This window comes from Mus caroli, chromosome 3, assembly GCF_900094665.2.
Source record: "Mus caroli chromosome 3, CAROLI_EIJ_v1.1, whole genome shotgun sequence".
In the NCBI taxonomy this organism is placed as follows: domain Eukaryota; kingdom Metazoa; phylum Chordata; class Mammalia; order Rodentia; family Muridae; genus Mus; species Mus caroli.
The window spans coordinates 129304238-129324143 of record NC_034572.1 but is presented as its reverse complement, the minus strand read 5'-3'; the positions used below and the strand labels follow the sequence as shown (position 1 = coordinate 129324143).

General features: G+C 38.7%; 1 protein-coding gene across 2 annotated transcripts in view; it reads left to right on the top strand.

Moving 5' to 3' along the window:
- Nucleotides 1–19906, top strand: part of Bank1 (B cell scaffold protein with ankyrin repeats 1) — a 261398-nt gene that overhangs the window by 232541 nt on the left and 8951 nt on the right. For both annotated transcript variants that reach the window (XM_021158678.1, XM_021158677.1), the window contains 2 exons: nt 13501–13679; nt 15828–15891. In XM_021158678.1, coding sequence (XP_021014337.1) covers nt 13501–13679; nt 15828–15891 — 243 coding nt within the window. The remainder of the gene's footprint in view (nt 1–13500; nt 13680–15827; nt 15892–19906) is intronic.

Genomic DNA, 19906 nt, shown 5'->3' with positions numbered 1-19906 from the left:
CCACAGGATCTTAAGACTTCTGGTGAGTGGAACACAGCTTCTGCTCCAATCCAATTGCGCGCAGGACCTGAGACTGCATTAGTTAGGGAAGCAGAAAAACGGCCTGAGTAGGGCCACAAGCCTCTTCCGGTCGGACCAGCACCGGGGTAGCTAGGACTCAGGGTCGGCTGACATCCGCCAGCTACACACGACACCCACCACAGGAATTTGAGACTTCTGGTGAGTGGAACACAGCTTCTGCTCCAGTCCAATCGCGCAGGACCTGAGTTAAGATTTTCTAAGGGACCTAGACAGGTTTCCTGAAAACGGTTAAAGGATGTATTCCTCCTACTGTATTCTGGAAGCAAAGGGTCTCATAAGAGCCAACTATTTCCCCACGGAAACTGAAAGCACTTCAGAATCTCTATGTTCAAGTCTGCCAAGGGGCTGCCAGGAAGTTACATTATTGCTGAGCCAAGGAATTTTCCTGAGGAACAGAAAAAAAATTAATTGGCACCATTTCTGTGGGAACTCAAAGGAATTCTTTGACTAGAATTTTACATCTTGAAGAAATACGAGAGGAAAGTGCTAAGAACCCCAGTTCATAGATCACAGATAAATTTTTTCACCAAAATGCAGTTTTAAAGTCAATTTTCCCAACTTGGTTTTGATATCAGAAAATGCAGAAGAATGGTGTCACAGATATAATGTGCTTCTATTCCTCTCCATTTCCTAGCCCTGAGCCAGGAAGAAGTCAAAGGCCTGTTCATTGCCACAAACCAGAGGAATAGATCTCGTCGGCATATTTGGAGTGAGCCAGGATTCTGTATAGCAGAGTTCTCTGTGGGCTGATGAATTCATGAAATTCTCACGGAGGGAAAGGCTTCTGCATCATTTGGGTGTTTGCCAAATATCAAGCATCCTATAAAATAGGTTGGCAGTTATGGGGCCACTAGACCATGATCCACAAATCCCCAAAGTTCACTAGAGGCACAGGAAGTTCCTTCCTCGAGGATGTGAACACAACATTATATCCTATTCTCAGCTTCCAGATTGCCCATGGTTCCTAAATGTGTGATTTCTTTTGGGCTTTTTCTACCATGCCAAGACCAACTCCATTAGAAACACAGCAAACAAAGAACAGAAACATTACCAAACAGCCCCCCTGGTCATGGCACTCACCAATAATCTGCTCATCTCAGTTAATTAAAAAGCCAAATGAAGGATCCCTAATTGCTGTTACTCAGGGCAAACCCTAATACAAGGGTATACCAATTCTAATCAAATGTCTACAGCAAGCAGCCCCAGATCTAGATAAGCATAAGAATTACTTATAGAACTTCCAAATTTTGGTTGCCATTCATACTCTGTATGTAAATGTAGACGTTATATGTAAATGTTCTATAGATAACTTTTACATTATCATTCTTTCCATGTGGATTTCTCATGTCTGAAATACATTTCCCTGAAGTCATAATTCTATCTAAAGAATAAAATAAAAATATATCAATAGTCACTTTATCAGTACCAGAAATCTGAAAGAACATATTTGTTTGTGATAATGACTATGCTATTTGGGTATATTTAATAATCAATCACCAAAACTTTGTTTTGAAACTTTGTGTTTGGCCCTATGGGCTTAGAAGTTTGTAATCCTGGCAAAGTCTCTGCCCAATTCTTCAATCCAAACTACAGAGTTATTATGGGCTTGTCTTTCGGAGGGGTTTGCATGCCCGTGGAAAAGATTTAGTCAGGGAGCATATTTTGTGTTCTCCGAGTACACAGTGCTGGCCAGTTTGATAAATGTTAAATAATAAAATTGTCTTTAAAGCAGGAGACCTGGAGAAACGTGGAAGGCATTACTCTTATGTGGGGGAAAAGAGACTTCTGAGCCCTGTGGTATTTCCATCAGGCTATGCTTGCCAATTTTAGATATATTAAATAGAAAAGAGGGAAAATTGTCAAAATGTGAACATTTGTACTCCATAAAAGAATAGTGGCTTCAGCTGCTTTTTCCAGTATAACTCATATTTCCATTTGTCATATTGCTCACAAAGGGTATTTTTTTTGGTTAAAGTTATACCTGATTTTTTTTAATATGGTTTCTTATTTCTTGCCTAAAATGAGACTGTGCTAACGTGCGCTATGTAACTTCTGTCAGAAATGAAGGCAAAACCTGAGAGATACAAACTTCCTAATAATAATGAAGACAAAAGTTTTTTTAAAAATGAGTTCAGAGGAATCTAGGGCTAGTTCTAATTTTTTTTTAAAAAATGTGGCTGATAGAACCAAGGTAAAAAGTATACCCTTGCAGTCTGTAAAATGAGGCTTCCATTTTCCCATAGAGAAGGAGGCCATCCAATCCCTCCCTCACCATGGAGCCCAACCCCAGCCTACTGCTCTCTTCAAAGGCTTCTTCTTCTCTTCAGCTTTTATGGCTATACATACAGGACGTGCCCTCCAGTAGACAGTGAGGAGGTAAGAGGATGAGGTTTCTTTGTTAGTTTCCTGAGGCCCTCAAGTAAAACTACAGGATGGAGAGAAGGGATAGGCAGGTATCCCACTGGTCACATGTGCCTTAGCAGGAATGTAGTCCCAGCAACTCGTGCCTCCATTCTACAGGGAAAAGTTACTATTCCCCAAGACCTGCTTTGTATGCTGCTTCTATCAAAACCCTCTGCAGTCCTAGCTCTGACAATAAAATATGACCTGAACAAGAAACAGAACCAAAGGACAGAAAAACACTTAAGTGTTTACCTCAAATATATTTTATATTAATAATAGGTTAATCAAACTCAAGAGCTTTAAAATAGGTTGTAGTACCAAAATTTGATAGTAAACAACGAATCTATTAAATCTATAAAATACTTGTGTGTAAGCATAAGAACTGGTTCAATGTGATCACACCTACAGTCGCAGTGCTGAGGAACTGGGGGCAGGTGGACATCTTAAACTCAGTGGTGAGCCAGCTAGCCAATCCAGGAAGTTCAGGGTTTAGTGAGAGGCCAACATTCAGTGGAGAGCGATCAAGGAAGACATTGGGTATCTTCTATGCATTTTTATTAGTTCTTTGGAAATGTCCTATATGTTTTGATCATATTTACCCTCCCTCTCCTAACTCATCCCATATACATCCTGCACTTCCTATTCGCCCAACTTTGTGTCATTTTCCCTCATGGCCCAGACAAATTTGTGCTACTCAAGTATTCTTGAATGTGTGACTTTCCACTGGAGCATGGTTGACTTACCAGGGCTTCACTGTTAGAGAGAGCTAGCTCACCTACATTCTCCATGCGAAGGCTTGGTCTGCTTGGGCTTGCAAAGGTTTGTGCATGCTATCATAACTAACCATGTGCAGCTGTCCTGCTGTTTCCAGAACAAAGGGTGACATTTTTCAGTAATAGGGTCTTACTATCAAGTACTGGAAGGTAACCAGGAACATTGGTGATGGGCTGTAATATTTGGAGATCTCTGGAATCTGACTATCCAACAAGAAGAGACTTATTCATGATACTAGAATTTTTTTATATGTAGTCTATGATACCTACTAGGGGCCTTGTTGCACCATTATAAAATAGCTTCATTTAAATTTTTATGTGTTTGTACACAGATCAGGGAGCTTTTATAGTACTAGGTTTCATTGTGACTTTTTTTTGAAAAGTGTTCAGTATTATTTATTACTCCCTGTATTTATCTACCCTGTACTATCCCAACCAGAATTTAACCCCTTTTATTCCATAATAAAACTAATCATCACAGATGCATATCACTCCTTTACATTTATGACAAATGATAAAAGTATCTCAATATTTAAATAAAATCTAGCAAAATTAAAAAGGCAAATAATCACAGTTATATAAAGTTTTAAATTCTGTGACTATTCAATAAGGAAACTCTTTTAAAAAGTCAAACAAGACAGGAATACCTAAACATTAGGATAATATAATACTTAGCTTTATAAGTTCTATCCCTAACATTCTTTAATTTTATACTTGCTAACAAAATAGTAAATAAAGGTATGACTCAGTATTTAACTATCTTGTTATCAGCAAAATATTTTTCAAATTAATAACAAGGTGCAAAATGAAAATAACTGAAGAAAAATTTGGCATTTGTATTAAGACAGAGAAAGAATTAAAATCCAACTGAATACTTAGAAAGCACACACATAACATGTCTGTGAACAAAGCTAGCTCAATAGTCTCAAAAATCTTCCACTATTAAAAAACTGGATGTTCTATTACAAAAGCATAAAAATGGATGAATGCTAATGAACTAATAATGAAAGCTGAAAATGAAAGGTAGACTTTGAAAGTGAAAGAGCCAGAGGTTGTGTGTGACTACAAGGAAGCAGTGCCTTAGAGACACAGCAGGGAAACTGTACTTATGAACTCATGAATAGTTGTGACTGCCAACACAAAAGGTATACAAGCCATAGCCAACCAAGTCCCAGTATGGAGAGGGAATGAGGGAGTGCAGTCCCACCCATAGTGTGAAGATAGTGACAATTGTTAGACACTGGGAAGAGGAAAAAGTGTTTTCTCTAAGAATGTGGCCCCTGGTAGGTTGGCCACACTCAGATGAAAGACCATATAATCATATAATCAAGAATAACTTGACAACACATAATGGTCGTAAAGGCTTAAGAAAAAAATGATACGAAGTTGGGTGGGATCTGAAAGGAGTTGGGGGTGTGAATATATCAAAACATAATGTAGGAAACTCTCAAATAACTAATTTGAAGGAAGAAAAATCAGAATTTACAAAAATACAGAAAGTTCTAGTTTCCTTTCTGTTGCTATGATAAAATATCCTGACAAAAAGCAGCTTAGGGAGATAGGGTTTTTTAGTTCACAATTCCTGGTAACACTCCATCAGTGGAGTAAAGTCTAGAAGAGGAATGTACAGCAGCTAGCTCCATCACATCCATAATCAAAAGCAGAAGAAATGAAGCCAGGCCCATCTCCTGGCACACAGCATCCACAGTACAGTCTGTGATTCCATGCTTAGAAAAATGTGCTACCCACAATATGTGTACATCGTCTCTCTACATCAATTAGCAATCAAGGTAGCCCCACCAAGATCCCTACAGGTCAACCTGATCTAGATAATCCCTCACTGAGACTCTACTCAGGTGACTCTAGGTTGTCTCTAATTGACAATTAAAATGAATTGTCACATATTATGTGTGTGTGTTCACTTTTTAAAGGCAATTATCAAAGTCTATGGCAAATACAATTGAAAGAATACATCAATAAGGAAATCATAGAAAGGGAAGGGAGGGAAAGGAGAAAAAGATGGAAGAAAAGAAAAAGACAAAGGAAGAAACAGGAAAATCAGTAGTAAAATAGGAGAATGTAATGTCCAGAAGATTTTTTCATGTAAAACATAGCATTGTTTTAGTAAGAATACATTATGAAAATTACATCAAATGAGGTAAAAAAAATTTTTAAATACTACTAGACTAATAAGAAATGTTTGTATAATATTATAGAGATAAATTTTAGCAATCAATTTCAAATCCAAGTGAAAGAGTTTGAATATAATAACTATTCCATATAGAAGTACTAATATATCAGTTATTTAATTAAGAAATACATAATAATTTTGATTGATGATACATATATACATTCATTATTTTAACATTTATGCTTTTAATATTTATAACAAAATAAATAATAATTTCTTAAAAATAAATGGAAATACATTTCTAGTTTCCTGCTGAGGTTTGTTAGGAATAAAATAAAGCTGTTCATTATGAACATTCTTCTTTTTTTTCAGAAAATTCTAGATATTCTCAGAGCATATCACTTAAATTAATGTATCTACTGAGAATTAGAAAAGGAGAGGCCTCCCAAGGATATCAATCAGCCTTGGCCTATTGATATGCAATAAGACTGTGCGTATCTTCTATAAAGGACAGACAAGGCAGCCCACCTAAGTGAAAAGGATCCAAAGAAGGCAATGTAGTCAGAGAGAGCCACTCCTACATGAAGACTCAGTTGCACAAGTGTTACATATCTGTAGAGGGCCTAGGTCTAGCCCATGCATGCTGTCTGCTTGGCAGTTCAATCTCTATGAACCCTTATGGACCCAGGTTAGTTGATACTGTAGGTTTTCATATGGTGTCCTTGACCCCTCTGACTTCTTCAATCCTTCCTCTCCATCTTCCACAAGATTCCCCAAATTCCACTTAACGTTCAGGTGTGGGTCTAAATATCAGTTTCCATTGGTTGCTGGGTGAAACCTCTCTGATGACAGTTATGCTAGGCTCCTGTCTGCAAGGATAGCAGAATATCATTAATAGCACCAGGGTTTTGGTTCCCTCTTATGGGATGGGTTTCAAGTTGGGTCTTCCCTCAAATTCTGCTCTATCTTTTACCCCTGTACATCTTTTAGGCAGTACAGATTGTGGGTCTCAGGTTTTGTGGCTGGGTTGGTGCCCAATCCCTACATTGGAAGGAAGACTTGCCTGGTTACAAGAGATGGCCTGTTCAGGCTCCATATTCCCCATTGCTAGGTGTAGCATGTAGATTCTACTATCCTGCGTTAAGCTCCAAGTAGACCATGCTACCAGCCACCACTGTTCCCCTACATCCACAGATGAGATACACATACACATTAGCTTATTTTTAATATGCTTTTCAGCTCAATGGCTGAGCATTTCTAAGTTTCTCACTGCTAATGTGCCCTTCCCTTCAGTGTTCCTGGCTAAACATCTCTAAATCTGACCTCGACTTAGTTGTCTTATCACCTTTTTCTCACTCAGAACCCTAAAGCAGCCCTCAGCTTAGTTGTGTTTCTAAATTCCCACCTACTACCCTAGGCCCAGTCGGGAAAGCAGCCAATGACCACTCCATCTGAGATCTCACATGGCTGGTGGCTCTCTCTCTCATCCAAAGCATGACGAAATCCCTTTGCTCCTCCTGCATCTACTAGCCTGTCTGCAGGAACCTGGAATCCCCACCTCTTCTGCCCAGCCACTAGCCATTAGCATCTTTATTGATCAATCAAAAACCAATTGGGGAACAGATCTTCAGCGTTCACATGCAGTTCACATGTAGCATTCACAAGCATCAGAAACACCCCCTACACCTAGGAGTTTTATCTAGAGTCATGCAAGAATCCTGGGAGTTTCTATTATTCTAGATTTATAGTTCATCCCAGAGATACACCACCTTCCAATCCAGTTGTTTCTCCCAGTACTTTCTCCCTCAGTAATCACCCACTTTATCTCCTTTGTACCATCCTTAGACCCTTCTTCACTCATTCTCCTCCATCCATCCACCCTCCCCCCAATGTCTAATCCATTTCCCCTTCTCAGCGAGATGTGTTCATCACAGAAACTAGAAACAACCTAGGTATCCCTCAACTCAAGAACGAATAAAGAAAATGTGGTATTTATACAATGGAATGTTACTCAGTCATTAAAAACAACAACATTATGAAATTTGCTGGTGAATGGATAGAACTCAGAAAGGTAATTCTGAGTGAGGTAACCAAGACACAGAAAGACAAATATGGTACGTACTCACTTATAAGTGGATATTAGCCATAAAGGACAGGATAACTGTACTAAAACCCACAGACCCAAAAAAGCCTAATAACAAGTAGGGCCCCAGGAGGGTATGCTTGTTTTGTTTTTTTGGGTTTTTTTATTTTTAATTAAGTAATGAAATACAATCAAAAGTACAATAGAAAGGGTACTTCCCCACTGCTCAGAGTGACACAACACTTCCGGGAAAATGTGAGTGGCAGAAAGGATTCAGAGCTTTAAACATGTTTATACTCAGAAATCACATGCTCAGAAACTATCACTACAAAATAACCACCAGTGTGGGCAAGGAGACCTGTGGGAGTAGCACTGGCGATGCATGGCTGTACAAACAGAAAACAAGTAGCATCTGAGAGGAGAATGGATAAATACCTCACTGACTGCGTGCACTTGGAGACTCAATGCAGTCATTAAAAATGTTTACAGAACAACAACGTAAGATTCTTGGGTTGTGAGACAAGGAGAAAAAAATCAGTACACATGAGTGTAATCCTAAGTCAAAACAAACAATAGAGGGAATGAACACTCTACATGAATAAGCACCAAGGCACTTGGGAGGCATCCACTAGTGAATGAGAATCATGTCGATTCTTAGTACCTTTGTGTTTTCCAAGTGCTAGGAGAAAACAGAACTTAAAGCCAATAAACAAATGAAGTGGTACCAAATATATATGCAGCCCTCAAGTTAAGGATATGTGGAGGCTCTAGAGTTTATAAACAAGTCTGTAGTCCAGATATCACTCAGCATTGCCCTGTGGATCTTGGTCTAGTTGCCTACCAGTTCTCAAACTCGTTAATAAAACACAACCAGACTTAAATCTAGCCACCTTCTAAGCCCTACTACAAAGGAGTTCTTTCCAATGTTACAGATTAATTTTCTGTGAATATATAGTATACAACATGCCTTAATCTTTTTACTATGAAAAGAAATGGCTATGGAGATTGCTCAGTGCGTAATGTGCTTACCTGAGTATTGATGCCTGACACACATAAAAGGTTGGACAGAGAAGTTCATCTGTGATACCAGAGCTAGGGGCAGAGCTAAGGGCACAGAGATAGGCAGATCCATTGGGCTTGCTAGCCAGACAATCTAAGCCAAATTGAAAAATTCTAGATTCAGCAAGGTATACTGCTTTAAAAACTAAGGTGTAGAATAACTGAGGTAGAGACCTGACATTGACCTCTGACCTCCACATGTATGAACTCTGGTGGATATACACACACATAGAAAAGAAAGAAAGGGAGGGGAAGAGAAAATGAGATGGGGATAGAAAGACAAAGAGGAAAAGGGAAGGGGAACATGGAACAGGGGAGAAGAGAATAGATAAAAATGGACCAGAATGGTCTTTACAGTGTGGGTAGTTCCTACTGTAGTGCATCTCCTGCCAGGACAAAGAGTAACATACTCCATAGGGGAAGCCAAGCTGGAAAGAGAAGTAGGTTTTATTGTCAAATCAATATGGTATCTTTACATTAAGTTGTAGGTTGAGAGGAAATACTCTTCCCAATAATCACCTTGAATTTGTATTGATTTTCTCTTCTGTGCTTATTGTTTTTAGCCTGCATTTGTATTTGTCTCTGTAGAGTAAGCTCTTGTATAGGGCGGCCATCCCTTTCATTATGTTCTTTGCAACTGCATGGTATCTATGAAGCAAATGGTTCACTTTGGCCTTGTTATCTAACAGCCAGCCCTATTCAGGTTTGTTTCCTTCGAAAGCTTTAGTAAAATATATCCAAGCCAGTCAGTCACCAACAGAATTTCAGCGCAATGCTTTCTGACCTCTTCCACACACGCAAATATTCACATAATAGATGATTTGTTGCTTTTGTGAACAATATTCAAATCAAATGAAAAAAATACTAAAAAGAGAAATTGAAAGGAACTAAACCATGAGTCGGTCTTGAGGCTTTTACATCATGTGACCAAGGGTTTCAAACAAGCAGCTAGCAGGTTGACAAAAACTTTTTGATGAAAATTATCTAATAATCATATTAACTCTTCTCAAAGCAAACAGAAACACAGAGGTGGGATGTGGGGAAAAGCTGCCTCTACTACATCTGGGAGTGACAAAAAGAGACTGCCAACATTGCCAAAAGTTATAGGCCCTACTTTTAGAATAATGAACCTGCCATGAAGGAGGAGGTAGTGAAGTTTCTAGATCATTTTTCTTTGGAGCATATCCCACTTAATAATAATTTATCAAGGGAGGTGCTTTAGTCTATTTCATATGAGAAGGAAAGGCAGGGATGAGAGATATTAGCTTGTACATAAGCAGCTCACTACTAAGACTTGAGACTGGGTTTCAGTCTGTCTCTCTGTCTCTCTGTCTCTCTCTGTCTCTCTGTCTCTCTCTCTCGATTTGAGACTGTTGTGTTTACGTAATTATGAAGGAACAAAACACATTTCTTTCTGCCTTGAAATCATCTTGTTTACAATTTAAAAGTTAAGAATTTGAAATTAGGTGGGGTAATTGAAACAAAATTATTAAGAAGGATTCGTTCTTTATTATAAATTAATAAAAATAAATGTATATGTGTTGGAGGAGTGGCATAGTGCATGTGTGATCTCAGGATCAGATTCCTGTTTCTAGGCTTGGCAGTAGGGACCTTTACCCAGTGAGTCATCTTGATACCACGCCCCCCGCCCCAGATGCAGTATTTTAATTCAGTGGAACCTATTCATGAAGCAAAATTGTAATTGGCACGTCTCTGGAAATAGTTTACTGGAGACACCTTCAGTGGGTACAGAAAATGTAGCTAGCTACCTGTGTTACTTGAGATAAAAATGGGTTCTGGGTTAGGCAAACGGATGTCAGAAATAAGGTAATGGTTTACCTTAATGGTATAGCTTCTAAGGGGATGCTGCCCTTCTGTTGTGGTAGGGTGGCGCTTAGCACTACAGGAAGCTAATCTCAGGAGCTGAATTTGTGTGGAAGCTGATAAATATCAAGTTGTAAAAGAAACAAAATCTCAACAGCTCTTGGTGATTTTTGCTGCTCAACCAGTTAGCCCTCAGGCTGGCTTGCAGTCTTCATTTCTCCTGGGATTCTAATCTGCTGACAATATGTTAGTTCTGGAGCAATAAACTTCTGAAAAGTCAAGGATGTCCCTCCAGGAAGGCAAAATGATTGCCATAGACATGATTTAGATGCAAAGAACCTTTCAGAAAGAGAGTCTTCCAATGTCCCTGGACCTGAACTCACCAAAATGGACATTAGGGGTCAGTCCACACAACTGGGCTTGGTACCCTTCAGATAATTAAAGGTACTGCCTAGAGCTTAAAATATCTTCCTTCCAGAGAAATCATTTTCAGTTCCATCAGTGACCACATTTATAGACAAGAACACCCCTCTGCCATCTCTCAAATCTTTTATGTTATGATTTCATGTTTGTCCAGTTTCTTCCTTTATGAAAAGGATCCCTAAAGATTCCCCCAGGGCTAGATAACCAAATTCTAGCTGAATAGGATAGTTTTATGTCCTTCTGCACTGGGCATATTGTGAAATAACAACCTGTTAAGAACATGCTTCCCCTGAGACATTACAATGAGTAGATTAAAAAGCTACATAAACAAGAAGTTGAAAACTCAGATGAGTCCCAAGGCCAGGCAGGTTGCACAAGTGTGTTGTTACTCAGTTACAGGGATTGAGGTGGTCTGGAGTTGCCATAGCCTCCCCAAAGACATGTGGGTCTACTTATGTCTTTGAATACCACAGTGAGCAAATGAATCTGCCTGTGTCCTGCCAGTAGGCTCCCTACTCCACCCTCTCCCCTTGTCTTATACCAGCCTCCAGTGTTCCATTGGCAATCACATAGGACCCAGGGCCTTTCTATTCGTCTGTGATACACAAAAAATTACATGGTAACCTCCTAAATAAAACCTTTTAAAAAGAAAACATTTAATTACAAAATCAATCAGTATTTCCATCTTCTAGAGATAAGGTTTTCAAATGCCCCTAAGTCTTTGATGACCTTTAGTTTTTTTTTAACTGTGGTCTCCTTTCTCAAAATTAGAGATAGTGTTTCTTCAACGAATGTTTAATATTAATGACATCAATATTTTTATATATGGCAGGTCCTAGATTAAGTCATTTGTCCACATAATATCTTCATTATAATTTCTTTTGTTACCTTTAGAAATTTATAGGGAACAGTACAAGAATTAATATATGTGTATAGTGCGTTATGATCAAGGCAAGGAAGTTTCCGTTACGTCTCCCTAAATACTTATAATAATTAGAGTCATTTTAAGAACAGTATGATTCTTCAATGTGTCTATACACTGTGTACCAATCAAACCAGGGGAATGAATGTTTCTGTTTCATTATTGCTTTGTGTGGAAGCTTTAGCCTCCTCTTCTGCTGTGCATAAAGTATATAGTAGGTTATTGTGTGCTATATTCTCCCCTACACTAGGACTTGTTACTTCTCTCGAGCTATGTGCTCATTCATCAGCCTCCTCTTGTCCCTCTTCTCCACCACTTCCCAGCAGGTAGCTCTGTGAATTCTATCTTCCAACTGAGTTTTGTAGTAGTCTCATGTAGGAGGGAACATGCAGATATTTTTTCATGCTGTGTCTTAGTTTATTTAACATGATGACTTCCAATTGTGCTTGGGAACCTGCTTTTATATGAATTTTAGTGTTTTCTTCTAGTTCTGGGAGGGATGTCTTTGGTAGTTTGATGGTGATGCTATTGACCCTGAAGGTTGTTCTGATTGTATGGATATTCTACCTTCTAATCCATGAACATATTTCTATGCTATAATGTCCTCTCTGTAATTTATATTGGAAGTTTTGTAATTTTCATTTGCATGGGTCTCATAGCTCCTTAAATGTATCCTAGTTATCCTCCTCACCCCCACTTTGTAGCTCTTGTGGTATATAATTTGTCTCCTGAAGTAGCTGTGCTCGAGTCACCGGTGCTCTGCTGAGTCATTTTAGGTCTATGAGGCTTTGCTATTATGGTAGGATATCTGGTGTTAGGGACCAGATATTGGGATCTGCACAGGTCTTTGACCCCTAGGGGTAAGTATAATTCAGACAATAGCTGCCTTCACATGATAACAGAATGGGCTCTTGGGGTTATGGGGAGATAGGAGTCCTTCCTCTAGAGAAAAGCGACTACACCTACAGGAAGGCTTAGGTTGCTTCCTTAAATGGCCCACATGATGATGACAACAGGAAAACTTTCCAATAGCTAAGATTGCTAATATCTGTGCTAATGAACTTTGCTGGGACTCTTCCATTTTCTCTGAAGAGTGTCTCCCTTCCCCACTGGGTAGCCAGGTTGCAGCTGTTGGCTCCTCCTGCTCTGATTCCATTTTGCAGTCTCTGGGTTTCAAAGCTTCCAGTTTCTGCCAGGATGAATGTCATAGGTCCCTGACAGTCACTTAACTCAAAGTGCAGCTCTCATCTTTTGCTTTAGTTCCCTTTGGGAAAAGGAGGCAGGCCTCGTATTCCTCTATTTAGTCACCATGGAATCTCCACCCACAGGATCTCATTTTAATTTCTCTCTCTCTCTCTCTCTCTCTCTCTCTCTCTCTCTCTCTCTCTCACACACACACACACACACACACACACACACAAATGGGGTGAGGGAATGATATTGTCTATGAAAGCACAGGACTTTCACTTATCCCTAATCTTTTACAGTGATAAAGTTATTTTTTACCCATAATACAGATGCAATATATTACAAGTTTTGTACTGTCTCAGCATGTCACAGACATGAGATCTCAGTAGGTGGGAAGCTGGGGCAGGAAGATCTTCAGTATGTGGTCATCTTGGGTTATGCAGTGATAATTTCTCTCAAAAATAGTGAAACAAAAATTTTACACTAGCTTATTATTCAACTGTGAATATCAGTTAAGAGGAAGAAAATCCAATGGTTTATCATGTGAAATGATTTTTGTCCTAGTAGTTCAAATGTAAATTTCCTACTAAAATATTCTCTTCTTGTATCATAGACAAAACTCGAATGGAGGGCCCAACTTTCCCTAGTACAAGGGATTATCTGACTACTGGGCAGGAAGAACTGATTCTCCTGCAGGAGAGAGTCAAGAATGGGAAAATGTCTGTGGATGAAGCTCTAGAGAAATTTAAACATTGGCAGATGGGAAAGAGTGGTCTGGAAATGATTCAGCAGGTAATATGATCTTCTGGAACATTCCTTCACTTACAGACTTCCTGATAGGCTCTTTACATGTTTAGTGACAAGAAATATAGACAGTTCTTTTGTTCTTAATGCACCACTAAAATGATGTTTGCAACAATCAGCTGAAAGCTTGAGAAAAATATCCGAAGTCTGCACTGATGAGTTATTTGTATGGACTCAACCTTGGAATCCATACATCAAAGCAAACACCAAGTCATCTTATAATCCCTGTCCTGTGTGCAGAGAACACTTGTTTTTATCTCATTGCTGAAATTAAGATGAAGCATCCTTACAAGGGCTCAGTATTCTAAAATCTATAACAAGACTAAAATTAAAGAGAACAAAAAAATGATATCACAGCAGGCATTTAGTCCTAAATATGACCAATTTTAACCTCTTTCTTCTTATAAAATATGTCACCTATGTCATCTTGACTGTGCTCAGTAAGAGATGTCCATGTCATATTCTACTTATCTCATGGGGTTTCCCACTCCTAAAATATTTTAAGGTTCTATTCATTCCACGGCAGGAAGCCTCCTTGTATCTGCTTGATTAAACATATTTAATAAGCCAACTTAGGGCAAAATACAGAGAGCTAATATTAGCTGAATATGCCACCCCTACCAAGAGATCGTCTTTATTCTAAGAAACAATGTAGCTTCTTAATAATAGAAAAATGAGTCACTGTGATGAAATTTCAAACAATATAGCATCTTGGCCAAAGCAGTGTAGGTGATAGGACTTTCCAAGCATCTGAGATCATAGCTTGTCAGACACTACCTACCTAGAACTGCAGCTCTGGTTGCCAGTCGATGGCTGAAAGTGGTCCAGGTTTCACAATACTAATCAAAGGCAATTATTTTTCCAAACAAATGCTAAAGAAAGAGGAGGGTAGAATTCTGCACCTGTGCATTCCTCATAAGCAGAATAGCATTATTTCTCCATCTTTATCAATACCATCACCTTGACAGTTACTCTAATCCTAACATGGGAAAAATGTACTCAAGTACAAACTCACGCAATTCATTTTGCTCCCAAGGAATACATATACATTACCCTTCTCAACCCCTTATAAAAATAAAGATTTCAATACAGTTTATTGGAATACAGCTTCTTAGAAATTACTTCCCTAATTCATTCTTGAAACACTTGTTCCAATTTTGCATGTATGTTTATACCTATGTGGCCATATTTAAGGCAGCACATACACACATGTACTCATATTATTTTTCGTTTTCCTCTTCTAGCTGCAAATGTTTTCATTTGTACCCTGGAAATGAATTTATTAGTGTTTCTTATGACATGGTTAGTGGAGGATTGCTCTGGGGAAAATGGCTTATTTTCAAATATAGAAATTAAAGAATTTGAAGGGCTGGGAAGAGTCAAATAGAATCCCTAGCCCTGAAGATGAGGTGGTGACCTTTGACCTCACTCGTTAGAATGCCTGGGGCATACATCTTCACTCAGAGAAGAACATCTTCAATGCCATGGAAATACCTCCTAGAAAAGAAGCATTCCTGAAGACAACCAACCAAGCCCTCTAAAGTCTTCTGCTAAAGAAATGTATGGAACACTGGAGTGGTTTTCGTTTCTGCTAAAATGATAATAAATGTGCTAAGCAGAATATTTTGAAAACAAAGGTCACAAATATTCTGAGAAAAGGAATCTAGTTTCATAGTATTCTCCCCTAGTAACTTAATATTTTTTTTAGAAATAACAGTACCAGGAAAAAATATACCTCATGGAGGCTGGAGATGGGCTGCAAGCAGCATTCAGCTATCTGCAAGCAGCACTCAGCTATCTGGTGTAGCTGGCTGGACCATGAGAGACGTAGGCATGAAACTAAGCTCCATTTCTAGTCCTGGCTTAGAACTGTGATTTAGAGAAGTTAGCCTCCCTACGCTTCAGTTTCTCGCTCTATAAAACAGGATGCTACCGTTTTACATCTACTTCATGAAGAATAAGATTATGTATAGAGTGTCAAAAATGGGTTGGACATCTTAAAAATAGCAAGTTATTACTAAGTAGTAGTTTGGAGCAGTGATAATAGTGATAAATGCTTTCATTTTTGATCCATTAAAGATTTTTAAATCTTGATATCTATGTTCTATATGTTCTATATCCTATGCTTTCATTAAGGAAAAGCTACGGCAACTACGAGACAACATTATTGGGAAAAGGCCAGAGGATGAAAATGCCTACGGTGAGTACAAGTTGTCTGCTACTCAAAACGAGAAGGGGGTTGAATAGGAATGAAGGAACTGGAGATCCGAATGGGCTTCAGCTCAAATCTTTACTTCCTATTCTTTGAGCTGGGGATTTAATCTTTCTGGTTCCTTCTCTACTAAACAGGATTAGTCACAGGAGTGCTCTACTAACCCAAACTGAACAGTGCTCTACTGACCCAGACTGAGCAGTGTTCTCCTGACCCAGATTGAGCAGTGCTCTACTGACCCAGACAGAGCAGTGCTCTACTAACCCAGATTGAGCAGTGCTCCTCTGACCCAGACTGAGCAGTGCTCTACTGACCCAGATTGAGCAGTGCTCCTCTGACCCAGACTGAGCAGTGCTCTACTGACCCAGATTGAGCAGCCAATGCTCACAATTTATCCATTTGTTTTCTATGTAACTTACAAATAAGATAATCTTGTTCCCACATTTTTATTGGTTATTATATGGGGAATCAAATAGGCAATCACTCCTACACAGTTAAGTCTTACAATTGTCTACATGTGGATCATTTTAACTACCATTTACCAGGTGGGTCTCCCTGGAAACCACATGGTTCTTGGCAGTGCAGATTTCCCTTGCTAATAGTTAACAGTTGCCATGGGAATAGGGAAACACCAGTGTTAACAGACTCGATATCATTAAGATGGTAAATCTACTTCAGAGATGAATAACACACTCCATAATTGAAATTAAGGTATATTATCAATATGTGGCCACTCTTTCACCAAATCTCTCCTCTTACAAGAACAAATTTAAAACAAACCACTAAGAATGAGCACTGCAAAATTTGCATCTATCTACTACATGTATATATTATATAACTTTTGGGTTGTATATCATGTGGAGACTCAGTGTGTGAAGTTTCTTCTCCATGTGTTATTGTACTGATATCTATTTTCCCTGGAGAGAATTTTTAAAACCTTTTTACAAATATCTTCTAATTTAGAAATACACTTTGTAAAATAATTAACATCACAAGCAAGAGATTCATTTACATATAACTGAGATCTACAGAGTTGCATTACTACATAAAAAGATTACCTTTTAACAACTTATAAACTTACAAAATTTATAATTAAGTTTATTAAAAGTTATGTAAAAAATAGCAATTGTATCTAAAAAGCTCATATTGAATACCAATATTTCCTCCAATATTCATACTAGATAACTTTTGCTCATAATCTATAAATAAGGAAATAGGATTTGAGAAACTGGAAAAAAAGCACACAGATTAGAATCTACCACGCATATTTTGTTTGAATTCAAAAATCAACACCAACATCTTAATAAAGCATCAGTTCTCTTATCAGCCACGGGGGAATCAAACCATGATTTTGAGAGGTGGACAATAAGCAGCTGAAGCCTTTGTTGTCAGAGGCAGGCAAGACTCACATGGTAAATCTAACCACTGCTCACATCTCTGCCAAGCAGCATTAACAGACTGTGTGAGAGCAAGGCATGTCAGCCCTGTGACCCTCAGAATGTAGAAAGATCAAAGTTGAGACAACTGAATCTCCTGGAGTGTGCAATGAACTGAGCAAGAGTGGGCTCAGAATCACACAGGTGAAACTTAAGTCTGTGGGTGAAAGAGGAGTTGAGTGGCTGTGTGCAGGATAACACTATCCAAGGAGCACAAGCTAGCAACTGCTAGAATTCTGAAAGCAAGGAAACACACAAAGAGAAGAGACAGGCAGAGAGAGAGAGAGAGAGAGAGAGAGAGAGAGAGAGAGAGAGAGAGAGAACAGAGGGAAATTGAATGGAGCTAGGCAGAGGTCCCTTGGGAAAGCCTTTTTTTCCTGATCAGAGTGGTCCCATCTTAACACTTCCCAGAAACCTCCAAAACCTGCTATACCAGGACTCTGACTTACAGTAACCTCTATTAAAGATATGCCTGACAACCTCAAAACCCAAATATACAACCAACAGGAAAAACATAGTCTGTACCTGAGGCCTTATGCAATAATAGTTAGAGGTTTTTCTTGGTGAATATTGACAAAAAAAAAATGAAGTCAAATCTATAGAAGTTCATGTCAGAAGCTAAACTGTATACTAAAACAAGATTCCACAGAGAATCCAAGGATACAAGACATGCAATATCCAACATTCCACCAAAAACGACTAAAAATTATTTAACAGTAAATAGCAATCCATAATAAAGACACAGAATCTCATCTGTTGAAGAAAAAAAAACGGATGGTCTCATGTTGACCTTTGTATAAGAGGACATTAAAATATTTCATAAGCATGCAAAAAATGGCTTCCAAAAGAGATAAATATAAAATAACATGAGAAATTTTAAATAATTAAAATAACCAAGTAAAAGTTGTGGAAAGCAACATTAAAAGTATAAGAAATCTTTTCTAGATGAAATTAGTATATCATATTTAGCTATTATTGGACATGAAGATAGATCAATATAATTTTCCCAATATCAGAAAAAATATGGATCACATATAGAGGAAAAGCTTAAGGGTATTAACTAATATCTTGTCAGAATCCGTGAAGAGCTGAAGACCATATGGTAGTATCTTCAAAAAGGTGAAAAAAAAAGAAAGAAAGAAGCAGGGAAGGAGGGAGGAGAAGACAGAGGGAGGGAGTAAGGAGGGAGGGAGGGAGAGAGAGAGAGAGAGAGAGAGAGAGAGAGAGAGAGAGAGAGAGAGAATTCCAGAGAAAATATCCTTGAAACTTTTGGTGAAATAATAATGTTTGTAGATAAATGTAATTAGAGGATCCATAGATAAAAATACAATGAAAGAAACATTAAAAAAATTCATATAAGTAGAAAGAAATAGTAACAGAAATAAATTCAGATCCACATTAAAAGGATAAAAACCTGGAAAGTCATATAAATGAGGTGTTTATAGACAGTTGTTTTTGTCTTTTAGTAAATTATTTTAATGATAACTATTTGAAGCAAAAATTCAAGAATGAAGATATTTCAATAATAGCACAAAGAACAGAGGCTGCAGTTAACTTGACTTGGGCAAATTTTGTACATGATAAAGCACAAAGTGTAGACTGTGAAAACTCAATTAAGACACATGAAGAAGGGGGTAAATTAGGAACTGTGAGGGGGTATAAGGCAAGAAATGGGACAGGGGCTCTCTTATCTCAAAGTACTTTGAGAAATTGAACAATGCAACAATTTAAAAATAAAAGTAAGGGAGATGGCTCAACTGCAAGAAGCACTAGCGGGATCTTGGTTCCTGGACTCTGCCGAAAGTAGTCTGCACAGGTGAGAGTGTGGACTACAGAAGCTAACAGCTTCTGGGATAGGCGGGAGCCACAGAGCTTCTGAGGCAGCACCCTTTTTGGGCTCCAGACATCTGGCCACCTTCCCGGCCAGAGGACAGGTGTCCACCCAGCCCTGTAGGGCTTTCCCTCAGCATCGGCCGGAGCCATCTTGGTTCCAGGATTCCGCCGAAAGTAGTCTGCACAGGTGAGAGTGTGGACTACAGAAGCTAACAGCTTCTGGGACAGGCCAAAGCAACACAGCTTCTGGGAAAGGTCCTGTTTTGGGCCTTCATCTTTGGCCAGGAGGGAGGTCCAAACGCCAGATATCTGTGCACCTTCCCTGTAAGAGGAAAGCATGCCTTCAGAGAGTACTCTGACCACTGAAACGCATGGGAGAGAGCTTGTCTCCCAGGTCTACTGACAGAGGGTAACAGAATCACCAGAGAAACAATCTCTAAACAGAGACAACTATAACAACTAACTCCAGAGATTACCAGATGGCGAAAGGTAAACGTAATAATCTTACTAACAGAAACCAAGACCACTCACCATCATCAGAACCCAGAACTCCCACTTTGCCCAGTCCAGGGCACCCGAACACACCCGAAAAGTTAGACTTGGATTTAAAAGTATATCTCATAATGATGGTAGAGGACATTAAAAAGGACTTTAATAACTCACTTAAAGAAATACAGGAGAACACTGCTAAACAGGTAGAAGACATTAAAGAGGAAGCACAAAAATCCCTTAAA